Source organism: Hemicordylus capensis, chromosome 6 (assembly GCF_027244095.1).
Source record: "Hemicordylus capensis ecotype Gifberg chromosome 6, rHemCap1.1.pri, whole genome shotgun sequence".
NCBI lineage: Eukaryota > Metazoa > Chordata > Lepidosauria > Squamata > Cordylidae > Hemicordylus > Hemicordylus capensis.
Genome location: NC_069662.1, coordinates 143,085,288 through 143,101,105, shown reverse-complemented (window position 1 = coordinate 143,101,105; position 15,818 = coordinate 143,085,288). Strand labels below are relative to the sequence as shown.

Sequence of the window (15,818 nt, the reverse complement as noted above, 5' to 3'; positions counted from 1 at the left end):
AATGTATATTTAAGAGATCATATTTCTGGGTGTCCACATCTTTGAGGTGGCTGTACACAGTGCATGAGTCTTATGCAGATAAGGGTAAGGATACAAGTTTTTTGCCTTCTGGCATGATGTTGGTCCATATCTTAAAGAATGAAAATTCATGTTCATACTTCTCCAGCTAGTTACTGTCTTTATTATTCTCCTGCCCCATAATGCACTAAAATAAACCACACCCCAAAAAACTGGCACAAAGCCCTACAAGTCCATTGTCCATGTGCTGGTCTCTTCAGTGCTGATGAAATCAGATGCACAAAAAGCTTCATCATAGTTCAGAAGCACTTCTGATGCACCTTGCTCCATTTTGCACAAGGAAATTATTTTCTAGCAAATGTTTCCATTTAGCTTCCCAAGAAAGATTTCTCAAACAGAACCATTAAACCTGAAAATTTCACCTTCCATGCCCCAAAAGCTTCAAGCAAACATGTGCCCAATCCTTTCTGCAAAACCCAGGAAATGCAAGTAGTGGTCCACATGCTGTCCCTGTGTTCATTCAGGCAGGCCTTGATTCTTGTGCTAAATGTGGAAGCCACATTCTTCTTTAGAGGCTAGATGTTTTTAGGTACATCCAAACAGTATTTTTGTCAACTATTGAGTGGTTTCATATTTGCAGGGGTGGGGGATAAGATTGTGTTTGTGCCCTTCTCATTTGAAAGGAAGCATGCAAGAGATCAAGCCTTCAAACCAAGCTTTGAAGAACTATACCTACATGAAAAGTACTTCTTCAGCTTTTCCCATCAACTACTTGAACATATATGTCACCTTTCAGACGTTAAAAGTGGTGGTTGCTCACAATTTGTAGTCTCACACTTTCATGCTGCACACTGGAACAACTAGTTTATTCTAGTGGTTAGATTAGTTATATTTAACTTAACATGTCAACAAGTCTAAGGCTTTCCATTGGATTCAAGTTCTTCCAATAAGCATTAAGAAGCCCTTGAATTTCCAAAGACTGCCCTCCCCAAGAATTCTTTTAGAAAGACTGAAAAATTAAAATATCACAAAGTTTGGCTCTGTAAAGTTTTGAGTCAAAAGAGATATACAGATATTCCCTTTTCTGGAGTAATGAAAACTTCACCTATATTTCTTCCATGTTTTGCCTCCACTGCAGACTCCCCAGCATTCGAGCTGCAACTCTCCCACCAATTAATCTCTCCAGTGTTTGTTAAGATTGAAAACTGTTGTGAGCACCTACTGGACAGTGCACGGACAGACAACGAACTACAACTCCCATCATTTCCAGCAACAATTTATTGCAGCTGAGGATGATGGGAGTTGTAGTTCAACAGCAGCTGGAGAACCAAGGTTGCCTACCGATAGGATAGTGCTTGTGAAAACTGATAACTCCTATATCTTTGCAATTCTTGATGGGAGAGGCTTGTTCTTGAATTTTAAGGCTTCTCCTCAGAGATAATGAGATCTAAAAGGGAGGGGGTGGTGCAAGTGATTTGGCTATAGCTCCAAGCAATCATCTGTGACAGACTGAATGATTTAGTAACCTGAATAATGTATGTGGGTTTTTCCTTTTCCTATGTGTCTCCAGTGGGATAATTTCATAAGAAAGCTGTGGAGGAACAGCTATCCCACCATGCTACCATGAGTGACAGATCCCACCACTGCCACCATGTGTGGAGGAACAGCCCTCAAATTCCTCCAATCTTCTTCAACACTGCCATCAAGTGGGCTTTTGGTATTGCTGAGTCCACTGCAACAGCCCTTCCAAAATATCAAAAAAAAACCCAAACCAAACCTCAGTAGAGTGGAAAGGCCTATAGGCATGGGGTGGAGACATCAAAAAGCTTTGACTAGGTTTAACAGGGAAGTTTTACTTTTAAGAAAAAACAAAATTTCTCAATTAAATAGTTTATTTTACAGAAATACACAACACAAAGCAGTACTTATAGAGCAGGTCAGGATAATTAAAAGATCTGTAGCAACTTTATCACTGCCTGGCTCTGTACAAGTCCTTATTCAGAGTCCTCTCTTTTCAGCTTCTGGCTGGCCGGGCAGACTTCTTTGTTCAGAAGACAGCACAGGTCTGGGGCTCAATACAGTCTGGCTCTCTTTCTCTTCCAGTGATTTCAGCTTGCAGTCCTTTCTACTTCTTGCTGGCTCGGCAAACTCTAGCAGACTCAAACAGACACCAGCAGACACTTGCAGACTTCAGCTCCCTTGGCTCCTTTCTTGACTTCCTTCCTTCAACTCTCCGTTCTGCTTCCACTGCTCCCAAGGCTCACCTCCAGGACTCCCAGCTCTGATTCTCTCCAGCAGAATTGACTTCTCTGCCTTCCAAGACTCTCTCTTGGACTCCTTAGTCCTCTCTCCAGCAGACTCTTTATTTCTCCATCTTCCAGGTTTCTGCCTCTCAGGACTCTCTCTCAGGACTATGTTGACTTTGTTCTCTAAACACTCCCAATATATGCAGTTTCTCTGCCCATCAGTTCCTCAGCCCAGCCAATCAGAACAAATAATTCTCTTTTTTAAAAACTCTTTTCCCTCCAAAAACCAACTGTCAAATGCTAAACCAAATGTGAAACTATAGAAAAACAAGATTGAACTTTTGACCCTGTCATCCTTCTCCATGCACAGGGATTTGCAAACACAGAAATCCTATTTACAATACTGCAGAGTATGTATGTATGTATGTATGTATGTATGTATGTATGTATGTATTATTTATTTATTTAAGGATTTAATATACTGCCCAATCCACACTCAAGCAAGAACAGCATCTGAGATTACCTGATGGAAAAGAAATGTCTTCAATAAGGTCTTAACAGCTAAAAGGGAGGAGGCAGACTGAATCTGGGGGGGGGGGGAGAGAATTCCAGAGTGAAGGGGCAGCAACAGAGAAAGCCCTTCCACGGGCTCTAGTACTATGGACCTCTCTGAGACCAGGGACTGAAAGAAGGGCAACCTGAGATCTCACAGGATAGGACTGGCTGGGAGAGGCGATCCTGAAGGTAAACAGGCACTAAGCCCTGAAGAGTTTTAAAGTAAGAACCAGCACTTTGAATTGGACCTGGAAGCAAATAGGTAACCAGAGCAGTGACCGCAGAAGAAGTGTCACACTACTGTATCTTCTAGTGTCCATAAGCAGGTGGGCCACCGCATTCTAGACCAAATGAAGCTTCTGGGTTATCTTCAAAGGCAACCACAGGTGGAGTGCATTACAGTAATCCAGACAAGAGATGACGAGGGCATGAGTTACCGTTGCCAGGCCCTACCAGTCGAGATAGGGCCACAACTGGCGGACCAGACGAAGCTGGGAAAGGCACCTCTGGCCACGGTCTTCACTGCTTTATGAATATTATATAACACAATTCATTTATCAGGGCTTTTTTACAAGAAGAGGTATGGGAATATTAAAACAAGATATAATACAGGAGCTTATTTACAGAAACCCAAGAGGTCTAGCCCTCATTCCTCCAGACAGGCCATGAAAGAGCATGTGGTACAGTTCAGGTGTCCTGCAAAGCCAGGACAATCTTCTCTGGAATTCCAGTTTCAAATCCTAGTTTATTTAAAAGCAGTCATTCAAAATATAGGTGTTTGTGTTTCTCTCTGTGATGGAGAATGCAATTAGCCTCTCTCAGTCCATAATGCACTGCAACAACTCCATAAACAAACAAGGAAACGTATTCCCTTCCCACACCATTCATTCCTGGCCTGAACATTTATATAGGAATTCCACTGACTGCATTCTTGAAAATTTAGTATTATCCAAGACAGAGTTGTCAGATCCACAATAAGTATAAATCAAAGGCCCCTGTGTGTCTTAAAAAAGATCTGTAAGCAAAAATATCTGATTCAGTAGAGCACCATAAGGCAGCATAGTCTGGAATGCAGAAACTGACTATAAATCAAGCACTTATGCTGACTGACTTGGTCTGCTTACCACTGTCTATTCTTGCACAGAGGTCTTTTTGCTTTAATTCAACTGTAGTTTGCCATTACATCTGAACTAGCAAACAATCTGAGCTATCCCTCTAAATCAGGACTGCAAACCAATTTCAAGTTTTGGATTCCCAACTGAAGGGACAAAGGCAACTGAATTGAATCTAGTGGAAGACAGAAACTGTCAGTGAATGGAAAATAGTTTTTATATCCATTATTCCACATTTACCAAATAACAAAAAAATCAGTGTTATTTTAACTCTGCCATAAAGATAGTTGTAAAGTTGTTTATACCAAGCCAGTTAATGTTGGATTACATTTTCTCTTCAGAGCAGCAGTTTGATCTAGAATATTTCGGTTGTCAAACAAATTTTCAAAGCGTACCATCATTTTTTGGCATATTGCACCATGTGGAGAGAGACTATGCTAATCAATGACCTACATCCACAGCTAATGTTACCATTTTGCACTTTGGTTCAAACTGATAGGTAAGGATATAAAATCACAAACTTTAACAAATGTTCAATTTAAAAAATACAATCTATTATTTCCAAAAGACTAATAAAAACACACTTCAGTTGACATGACCCCCTTTCAAAACTCAGGATTATCCAATTACCTTCCAAGGCCTACATAAGCACGAACAATATTTTAATCAAACTACTGCCAAGTTACTTTTAAGAACAAAACTGTGTCATAATCCAGTTTTATGTACACTTCTGGGCATGTACACTTCTGCCCCCCCAATACCCCAAAACTCGCAAAATGTGTTTTTGTTCTCTGCCACATGTACACACAGTGGTACAGTTCAGGTGTCCTGCAAAACCAGGACAATCTTCTCTAGAATTCCAGTTTCAAATCCTAGTTTGAAATCCTCTGGCTGCAAGAAGCTACAACCAATGCTAGCTTGTTCTAAGCCAGGATCACTAGTAGAATCCTTCTTGTCCTCACATGTGCAGGGTGGAGGGGTGCAAATGATTAAGCAACATTATGCAAAACCAGGATTCATTCCTGACTTCACATGCTGTATGAACCAGGTCAGTGAAACTAACACATGCATTCTTCACAGAAGTTACAAGGCATGCTTTGAACCCAAAGTACATCTGCTAATATATTACATGAGAAGCGAGAGATTCCCCTGCCCCCCCCCCCAACATTAGCAATTCAAAATGCACTTCTGGCTCAATTTCAGAAATGCTTTAATTTCCACAGCTTCACTTAATACTCTTTATTATTTATTTTTATATTATTATTATTATTATTGATACAATTTTAAAACATTTTGCATAGGTTGTACCGGTGTTCTTTTTCTGATCTTGTAAGGAGTAGGGGAGACTTTACTGATCTCCTGTGCTGCACGCTATACTGCTCCAGAGGGTCCTCAGACCGTTCAGGAGCCAATTTTGTGGGGACAGAGAGGGTTGCAGAAGGAGGGACCATCTACATGACATCCCCCCTTGCACAAGCCATTCCAAGAGAGAAACATTTTAGACATAAAAATAATGCTGCAATTTTTCTAAAGATCTGAAACTAGATTCGTGCTCCTTTTTATTCAAATTGTAAGCAGTTTAGACATCTATCTTCCCTTCAACACACAAAACATTTATTTCAAGCAATAAAATGAAGCTGGCAACCCAGTGTCTGATATGGTAATTCAGTACACTCCGATTCCTATCTTAAGTTGTTTGTTTCTACATGCAGAATTTAAACAGCCTCTCTTGTTAACAATGTATATGAATGTTCTGAAATACAGTTCTGTAAGCAGCTTTTGAAATTAATGTTTTTCTCCAGCAGGATTAGTTCAGGATATGCGACTTTTGTAATGCTATGAATTTAAGAGCTAGCTGTGGCATGTCTAGGAGTTGCAACACTTCTGCAGGGAAGTTGTGACATGTCATGACAACAGGAACAGATGCATTTTCCCAAAGTTTTATTACTCCTGCCTGTTGGAGACTTGGAGGCTTTCCCCAGCTGGACTGGTATGAAACAAGGGAGCAGAGAGATATTACATATACCTTTAAAATTACTAATATAAACAGAATAGCGTATTAACTAACACACACCAAACATAGTGTAATGTAAGATGCAGTTAATACTACAGTAGAAAAATAATAGTTATATATCCCAACCTGGTATTATGCCAGATCCTCGGTTCTTTTTATCCTCTACAATTTCATAGAATGGGCCTATTACATGTAGCAGTTCTTCAACCTTATCCGTCATTGGCATCGTTTCAAGAATCTGTAGGAAGACAGAATGCTTATGAATAGCATATCAACAATTCAATTAAGGTAGTTTGACAGTTAGTGCAATATTTCCACAGGGACACACTATTACACAAAATAAATCCTGTACTAGTTACAACACTCTTTTATAATCCTGAATTGCAACATCAAATATCTCTAACTTTTCTTCTGTTCAGATGCTGGTGGCATAATCTTAGAAGTAAAAGCACAATTTTTTAAATTAATTATGATATTGTCCCTTTTGTGTGTTATAAGGAACTGAATACTAAAACAGGCTTCTGTTTACTGGATAAACAAGGCATGCTCATAGTTGTATACATTTTTAATAAGATTTCGTTTATGAAAAAGAAGTACCACACAACTCTTACTTCTCCCTATATGCTGGATGGCAAATATAGGCTCCCGCTGCAATGTACCTATCCAAATCCTCTCAGCTCAAACTTCTTGTTAAAGCCCGAGTCCATCCATGTTTGCTTGCAAACATACCTCACTAAATTTAATAGACCTTTCTCCCAGAAGTATGTACACAGCATTTCATCCAAAACCAAATGTTTCAGAATTCCACTCTCCCCTTTCTATTACGAACAAAAACAATTATCAAGTAAAATGTTAGGGCCTTGTCTTAGCATACTGTTGTCATCATCACTCAACCATTTAAAAAAAATACTTACTATACAGCTAAAAGCACAACAAAATAGACAGTATAGGGAATACAGAGAGGCTAAATCAATCAATCAGCAAATAAGGTTTTTTCTTGCCAATTTCCAGTCTGTTCAGTATTCAATAAAAGCAATGCTATCAAACCTTCAGCCTGATTAAGTATATGCTGAGAAAAAGGTTTTCACAAAAGATAATATTAGGGAATACTATAGTATGGTAGTAGACTAGTCCTAAACACATTTAATGGATTGCTCAAAACCTACTTATATGCACATGCTATTATCTGTTGCATAGGCTTATGCAAAAGGATTGTGCAGTGGAACTGCTGATTCTCCCCACCTCTTGAACAGCTGACCCTCATGCCATACAACTAACTGATTTGAAATTCTCCTCAACTTCAAAAACAAACAGTTTGCTATGCAGCATCAGCAGATGTTCAAAGAAGACCACATCTAAAACCCTACATTCATTATTCTTTGGATCCTGGCCACAATTGTTCACTTTTTAAAATTTTAAGTAAATGTGAATTCTAGAATGCAGTGCTATGTTAGAGACACTTGTTATTTTTACCAAGATCATTACACTTTGGCTTGGTTAGAAGACACATCACCAGTTCCACTCTGCTTCAAAATATCATAGGGATGAAATAATTTCACTTTAGTGCAGAAGACAAAAATAAGTGCAACTATAAGTGAAAACCAATCACTGTCCTTAATCCTATGCCTGCAATTGACTATGTTGCAGTTCATGATATAAGGATCAGTTTCCAACACTTTAATGAAGCTTTTGTGGAGCGGCTAAAGTTAGGGCCAGCGCAAACACCTCAACACTGGGCTGACTCAGAACATTCGCTATGGCATTAACATAAATGCTTCAAAACATAACACTCTGAATCTCCAATTAAAACTTCAATTATTTCAGAACTTTTTACTAGATTAGTATTGTACAAACTAATCAAGTTACAGTATTTTTGGGTGGCTGCTAAGCACACAACACTGTTATCTATCCTGGCCCTGCAGGACTGCATAGACATTTACACACACAAGGTAAATGTGGATTCTACTGAATGTTTTATATACAATGCCCTTTAGCTTTTCATGCACTCCAGTTTCAAGTCAACTAGTACTCTGGTAATGCATTTCTTCTAACAAATACTCAGGAGAGCTAAAACACTTCCAGCCTAGATTCAGAATTTAAAGACCTGCAGTACCTTATTAGCTCAATTTCCAGCAATTCTCCGCAAGCTGCTTGCCATAGCTTTCTTGATGCACTGCACTAGCACTGTTCACATTTCATGACAGCAGTTTCTTTAAAGTCGTCAACATTATGACAGCTAGACTACCTAGAGTAAAGTCCACACATACACAAAATCCCTTCTAAACCTTTGCTACAAGCTAATCAAGTTTCAAGACTCCAGAGCTGGAAATCATTTGCTGTGGAAATTTTGTTTTCTCCCACATACCCAGCAACTCTTACCTTTTTCATTTCTTCAACATAGGCAATCATAGCATCTTCTTTCGGCATATCTCCTAAAGCACTCCAAGCATCCCTACAATGAATATCACAAAGATCCTCAAAACACTTTAAACTAGGCAGATCAGCTATAAAGCAGATCAATTCTCTGTACATTTGATTCTACTACAATGACAGTAACTTGCCACAATACATCTAGCTTTGTGAGCATAAATGTGTGCTCTCTACCTGAAGAGCAGCATGAATTCGTGGATACAGAATGGAATTTGAACATGGGATCCAACAGCTGGCTTTTTTGATCTTCAGTAAATGACCTCATTTCCATTTTTTTTCAATCTATTTATCCAGTTATGGGCCATAGTCCTCAAGTCATTTAAGTATAGTTTTTTTTAGACAGTGTGTGTGGGGCGTTCTGATGCTGGGGAAAAAGCAGTTCTTTTCCCACCCCACTGCATTTTCCAGTAACCACATGCACTGTACAGTAGTTGCATAAATGTCTTGACTATAGCTAGTATCTGTGACACAGACCTCCCACTCATGCCCATATCATGCTGAGATTTCCCCCCCAGAGTATTAGTTTTAGTTTTTCCTGACTTCTTAAATGGCCAAGTGCCTCCCCCGTAACTCATGCAACTTTAAAAGAGAAATGCCAGTCAGCGAGGTTAAGCTCTTCACACACAACACAGCTCCTGCTCTTTGATAGACTGCTTATAAAACTATGCTGTCCCACTTTCAAGTACCAGAATGTAAATTAAATATGTTTATAAAAGAAAAAAAGGAGAAGTGATAAACATTTTCCTTACCATATAAGTAATGATAATAGATACAAAATAAAAAATGATAAATGCAAACTGGTTCGTTAGAGGCTTATCAATGAACTGGTTAGGTAGAAGTTAAAAATTTCATTGGGGGAAAAATTTCATCAGAAGCACACTGGAGAAAATCAATTGATGAAATGCAGCAGTTCTGGCAGCTTTGTTTCCTTTTGCCCAGTATTTTGGTTTGCACTGCATCTTCCTTAATCCCCTACCCCTTCTTTTTGTTGACTCAGACATTCCCCACCCCTCCTTCTGCTCCCCAGCCACTCGCCTCTGCAGCACAGGGCTATAAACTTCCCATCCATATAGGAACACTGGCTGCTTTTAGCCCCAATTCAGCTAACACTACTCTTAACAAAGCTTTAACAAAGTAGCCCACAATTTTTAATTGTCTCAAAAGGGCCATTAATTAGACTTGCGATTCCTAGGAATTAACGGATTCTCTCTTAGTGGCTATAGCTTACACTCAGTTGTGTACGCTTAGCATGAAGGTTATCTAACAGGAATTTTCATATTATATGAAAATATAATATGCGTCTCACACAGAGACCAGAAATCCATACTAGTTACTGCTGTAAATTTTATTTTATTCCTTCTTGTCCATTCCCTCCCCCCAAATTAGAAAAATATTAGAAAACATCGGGATTTGTATAAGTATCTTGGGATATTGCCAAAACATTGTGATCTACCTGGGCCAAACTGTTTGCCATTTTAAACCTGTTTAAGTTAAAGCATAGAGATATTTTTATGATAAAACATCTTTTTATAGCTCTCAAATAAGCATTTATCATAAATCTCTCTAAGAAGGGCAACACCTTTACTGAAGATCAACAATTTATCAAGGAGAGCTGTCTAAGATTTACCTCATCCCACCCCAAAACACACCAACCCCATGAGGGCTGAACCTTCAAGTGGCAGCTGTTTGGGTATCCCGTGTCTTCATTAATGACACACATGTATTGATGGGTATCTCTCTTTCTCTCTGTCACCCCCTCCCAGATTGACTCCAGATGCATGCGCTTTTCACACTAGTTTTCTAATATTGCCATTTACATTTGTGTGCCTGTTGACAATACTGCTATCTTTCATACTTGTAGCCTTGGGGAATCTTCTGGGAACCCGTTAGAGGGAACAATGGTCCTTACCTGCTCTACACCACCAGATGCTACTTCCTGCTGCAATGGCGCCACCCCTAAAAACCCATGAATGGCACCGGTAAACACATGCCATCTGCACATATATGGATGCCATTTTGCATGGCCAGCATGGCATTGCTGACCTCGCACATAGTGTCTACCATTCTGTGCAGGCGCCGCACATGTGTTCTTGGGGGCAACACCGTTGCAGCAGGAAGCTGCATGTGGCAGTGGCAAGCAGGTAAGGACTGTTTCTCCTCTCTTTTACAACAAATTTTAAAGATCCCACTCACCACTCCCCTCCCTGTGGCACACATCCCTACTGGGAACCACATCATAGCCTTCACTAAATACACATGTAAAAGAAATAGAAGAAGTAGTGGGAAATACTCAGATCAACACTGTTTGTTCAGCAGGGCAGGATGCAAGACAGGCAGGATATAAGCAGGATGCAAAGGTAGCAACCTGGAACCTTAACCTCTGAGCTGACAGCAGGCCTCCATTTAAATAAAAAAGGGAGAACACATCCCTCACTACTGGTGATATGTCCGTGTGCACTACCACCACCATGGCTTTTATCAAAACGCAAGTAGTAATCTATGTACCACAGCTTAATACACAATCTCTCTTGCATATATTTACCATTTATATCTACCAATAGGATCCCAAAATCCAGGTCTTGGAATATTACAAGGTCCTTGAGTTGCTTGCTTGTAAAAGCTATAAAATTTGAGCATCATTTCATTCGTTGGCTGGAATGAACCTACAGAAAAGAATTTTAAAGTGAGTAATGGAATACAAGAATTACTTTTAAAGACAATTTCTACAGAAACTCTAAATTTGAATAAATATAATGCTGACAACATGAAATGCATAATCTGATTAATGGGAACTGACAATAGAGCAAGGACGAAAGTAAAGATTTTACTTAACACACATCAGCCCCCCCCAAAATTTTTAAAAATCAGTTGATTGCACTTCCTATCCACATTTATTTCCATGTTGTGTTTCAAGAGAATCAAGTGACCTTGCGCAAAAACAAAGGAACAGGCCCAGATACCATTACCTGAAAGTTACTGTTTGAGAGCTCCTAACTGAAAGCCAAATTTCACAGTCTTTTCTGTTTAGTGCTACTTAAGAACAGGGGGAGGGGATGATATCCAATAATTCTCACACTAGCTTAACTGTGGGATTTAATGAAGGAACACTGCCTACCACGGTATAACTCACACTTATTCTGTCTCCAGGCCACGTTACAGAACTGAAGGGGGGGGGGGATCCTTAGAAATTCAGAGCCACCACCAGGAATATGCATTAAAATGCCATGGATAATCCTGCTACATTAAGGCTTCCCCCCTACATACCCAACAAGTCTATGGTAATGATATCCCAGCAAAATTGCTTCAAGTAGTGTCTGCCCACAGTGCCTGCCAGCATGGCTGCCTCAATATCTGCTCTACTAAAACTTGTCAGAAGGATACCGTTGTACTGCCAATGCAAGCACTTTAGGCACACCTGACTCTGCTGATGCCTGGGCTTCTGGACTGGCCTTGTGCATATCTTGCAATGCTAACCCTGCTCCCAATTTCAGATGGATACATTTAAAGAAGTAAATCAATTCCAAAGCTACTACAAGAATACACTGACTGAATATACTTGTAAAATGTATGTGTTCATACACACCTGGCCAATTTCCTATTTTCTAATATGGAAAGTCTAACAGTAAGTCACAGAGAAGCTGCGAATGAATCCGTCATACTTAAACCTCCTATGATAGACAGATAATACTTCCCACATTTCATTTCATTTCCAGTTCCAAGAAAGATTTCTGGGACCATTTTTCATGACTTAAGGCTTCTTTGTTCTTTGCAATTTTATGTGACTCCAATAAATCTTCTGCTTTAAAAAACTAAAAGAAAGCAATACAGCTACACACAGGTAGTTGATAATTAAAAAATTAACATTGCTATGATCAGATTTCAACTGTTGTAAAGAACTATTATTTCTACTTTATAAATAACCAATCTTAAGGGAAGAAACTAATGCCTCACAACCTTAAACTATTTTTGCAACACTTTGAACTAATCTGCATATTAAAATTTGTAATTATAGTTGTGAAATTTCTGTGCTGCTCCATAAATTTCACAAGAGAATGGAGCTGTGAACTTAACACGCTGAAAGGAAAAGTCCTGCTTGTTTGCAATAGGGTGGATGACAGTGCCATCCTTTTTTCTTTCTTTCTTTTTAATGCTGGGAACCCAAACACAACTCAAGTAGGTTGGAAAAACATTTAAAACTATTAGATGGCCCCAAAAAAAGTGTCAGAAGAATTAGAAATATTCTTAAGAATCAGTATCACATTTTGAGGTGACTGAAGTTTTCCAACTTTACTCTCAACTCAAGTTTAACAGATTTTTCTGTAAATGTGTATGATAGTTATCAGGATTCTACACAGACAATGCCTCCTTTTTGAGACTGGAATTGTTGCAATATGGGACCCTACAGTGGGATAGAAAACCTTGGCACTCCAGCTATTGTTGAACTACAACTCCCATCAAGTTGGGAGTAGTTAGGAACATAGGAAGCTGCCATATACTGAGTCAGACCATTGGTCTATCTAGCTCAGTATTGTCTTCACAGACTGGCAGTAGCTCCTCCAAGGTTGCAGGCAAGGGTCTCTCTCAGACCTATCTTGGAGAAACCAGGGAGGGAACTTGAAACCTTCTGTTCTTCCTATTGTTGTAGTTCAACAATAGCTGGACTGCCAAGGTTGCCCACCCTGAAGGACAAGAGTACCATGCCATTGCCTAGAGGGGTGGGACTGGAGGGTTTAAAGCTTTGTTGTCAAAGGAATTTTCTTTGCTGGGAATATTCTCAACTTAATGTGCCTGGCATACACTTGACTTTTGAAATTTTTGACTTGATTTCCCTTCCTAAAACCTTGGGAGCCCTCCAGATGAAGCACCTGGGTCCCAAATTCATCTTCCTGCAGAGGCAAGAGCAGCCTGAAAGCTGTTGCAGCTGCTTCTTAGCAATAGCAATAGCACTTATATTTATATACCGCTTTATAGACGGAGCTCTCTAAGCGGTTTACAATGATTTTAGCATATTGCCCCCAACATTCTGGGTACTCATTTTACCGACCTCGGAAGGATGGAAGGCTGAGTCAACCTTGAGCCCCTGGTCAGGATCAAACTTGTAACCTTCTGGTTACAGGGCGGAAGTTTTACCACTGCGCCACCAGGGGCTCTTTACCAGGGGCTCTTTCTTTTAAGAAATGGCCTTCAGTTCTTTTTCAGTGGACGCATTGAGGGGCAAGGGACTAGCAGGTCATTCTAATTTTAACAGACTGAGAGAAGAGCATTATTGTTTTGCTTGCGGCTTACTTGCTTCTTCTCATAATTGCTTGCTTACTGGTACTCATGCTATACAATTTGTCTCTTTGAAAAATCTAATACAGGCACAAACAACCTCATGTGGGAACCAGGTTGCCAGCCAATGGCGGGAACCAGGTTGCCAGCCAATGGCGGGAACCAGGTTGCCAGCCAATGGCGGGAACCAGGTTGCCAGCCAATGGCGGGAACCAGGTTGCCAGCCAATGGCGGGAACCAGGTTGCCAGCCAATGGCGGGAACCAGGTTGCCAGCCAATGGCGGGAACCAGGTTGCCAGCCAATGGCGGGAACCAGGTTGCCAGCCAATGGCGGGAACCAGGTTGCCAGCCAATGGCGGGAACCAGGTTGCCAGCCAATGGCGGGAACCAGGTTGCCAGCCAATGGCGGGAACCAGGTTGCCAGCCAATGGCGGGAACCAGGTTGCCAGCCAATGGCGGGAACCAGGTTGCCAGCCAATGGCGGGAACCAGGTTGCCAGCCAATGGCGGGAACCAGGTTGCCAGCCAATGGCGGGAACCAGGTTGCCAGCCAATGGCGGGAACCAGGTTGCCAGCCAATGGCGGGAACCAGGTTGCCAGCCAATGGCGGGAACCAGGTTGCCAGCCAATGGCGGGAACCAGGTTGCCAGCCAATGGCGGGAACCAGGTTGCCAGCCAATGGCGGGAACCAGGTTGCCAGCCAATGGCGGGAACCAGGTTGCCAGCCAATGGCGGGAACCAGGTTGCCAGCCAATGGCGGGAACCAGGTTGCCAGCCAATGGCGGGAACCAGGTTGCCAGCCAATGGCGGGAACCAGGTTGCCAGCCAATGGCGGGAACCAGGTTGCCAGCCAATGGCGGGAACCAGGTTGCCAGCCAATGGCGGGAACCAGGTTGCCAGCCAATGGTCCTTAACCAGAAAAGTAGGTTTCAGACATTCTTCGGGCAGAAGAACAGAGATACTGCACCTCTCCCACCCACCCCGCCTTCCAAAGAGGCACCCAAACAGGGCAAGGCTTCTTTTTCGGGGAGGGGGGAGATGAGGGGCTCGCCTTCGCTCTCCCCCCCCCCCACCCCAGTCTACCACTTACCATTTTTGGGCAGGCTCTGAATCACCTTCACGGCCGCCTCGAAGCGGGTCTCATGGACCGAGCCGCCGTCGCCGCTTTCCGTCTCTGCCATGTCCTTCGGCCTCCTCCCTCAGCCGGGCCCAAATGGTGTCGACAGGAATCGCGTCGTTGTGGCGGTGGCGGCAGCTTCCCCTCCCCGAGGACGAGCCTGCAACCAAGCAAACCCGAGACATATTGGGGTCTGAGGGCGATGGCAGGCAGCCCGCCCCGTCTCCGGCGCCCCTCGCTGCTGCTCCTCCTCCTCCTCCAGCCGGGAAGCCGCCTGAGCGGTCCCTCCCTTCCCTACTGCAGCTCTTCGGCCTCTCTCTTCGCTGCCGCTAGAAAGCCAAGACACCGACTCCGACTCCCTTTAACCGAAACGCCGTCGGTTCCTCCGCAGCTGAATGGGCGTGTGTGGAGGAGCTGCGGGATGGGGCTTTTTGGTTCGGTCACCACGACGACTCCCCCCTCGCCACCTGGCATCCCCCCTCCGTTTCCAAACTTTTCTGCCTAATACGCACCTTCGTTTGCACCCCCGCACCCCCTCAAACCTCCTTGCCCCCCCAGTTGTCTGCATTACTCAGCGGTGGGGTGGGGTGGACTGGGAGGAGATAAGTAATTAACCTCCCAAAGATCTCCGGGTTCCTCTCTTCCCCACCCAACGTCGTCTTTATACGGCTCGCCTCTCCGCGTCTCTTCCCCAGATACGTCTCCCTGCATCTCAAGAGGGTGCCCTGCCTGCTGAAGACCTGCTGCAAGCGCTATATCGGATGCATGTTTGCTCGGACGTTGAGTCCCCACTGAGGTCAATGGGATTCTCCTTGAGCCCCCCGGAATAATCGTCCTGAGCGGATGACAGAGGTAATGGGATCATAACACGAGGTCACCAACTCCACCCTCAAGCATCTGGACTCCCACCTCCATAAACGTGTGCATGGAAAGAAAATAAATCTAGGAGTGGGGAACAAAATCCATCTTTTCTTCGCTCTATAGCCGTCCTAGTCGTGGAGTGCAAAGTGTGTTTTCGGAAAGCAAGTTATGGAGTGACCGCTGATATGCACTCAC

General features: G+C 42.4%; 1 protein-coding gene across 6 annotated transcripts in view; it reads right to left on the bottom strand.

Annotated features, from left to right (window-relative positions):
- Positions 1–15,818, bottom strand: part of ACBD5 (acyl-CoA binding domain containing 5) — a 34,993-nt gene that overhangs the window by 18,382 nt on the left and 793 nt on the right. For 4 of the 6 annotated variants that reach the window (XM_053262470.1, XM_053262476.1, XM_053262475.1 and 1 more), the window contains exons 2-5: positions 14,736–14,922; positions 10,918–11,038; positions 8,325–8,397; positions 6,072–6,183 (exon numbers count right to left, since the gene is read on the bottom strand). In XM_053262470.1, coding sequence (XP_053118445.1) covers positions 6,072–6,183; positions 8,325–8,397; positions 10,918–11,038; positions 14,736–14,826 — 397 coding nt within the window. In that variant the 5' untranslated portion in view covers positions 14,827–14,922. Of the gene's footprint in view, positions 1–6,071; positions 6,184–8,324; positions 8,398–10,917; positions 11,039–11,958; positions 12,185–14,735; positions 15,224–15,377; positions 15,585–15,818 lie in introns of those variants that run through there. The other 2 variants (XM_053262471.1, XM_053262474.1) reach the window with 2 other exon arrangements.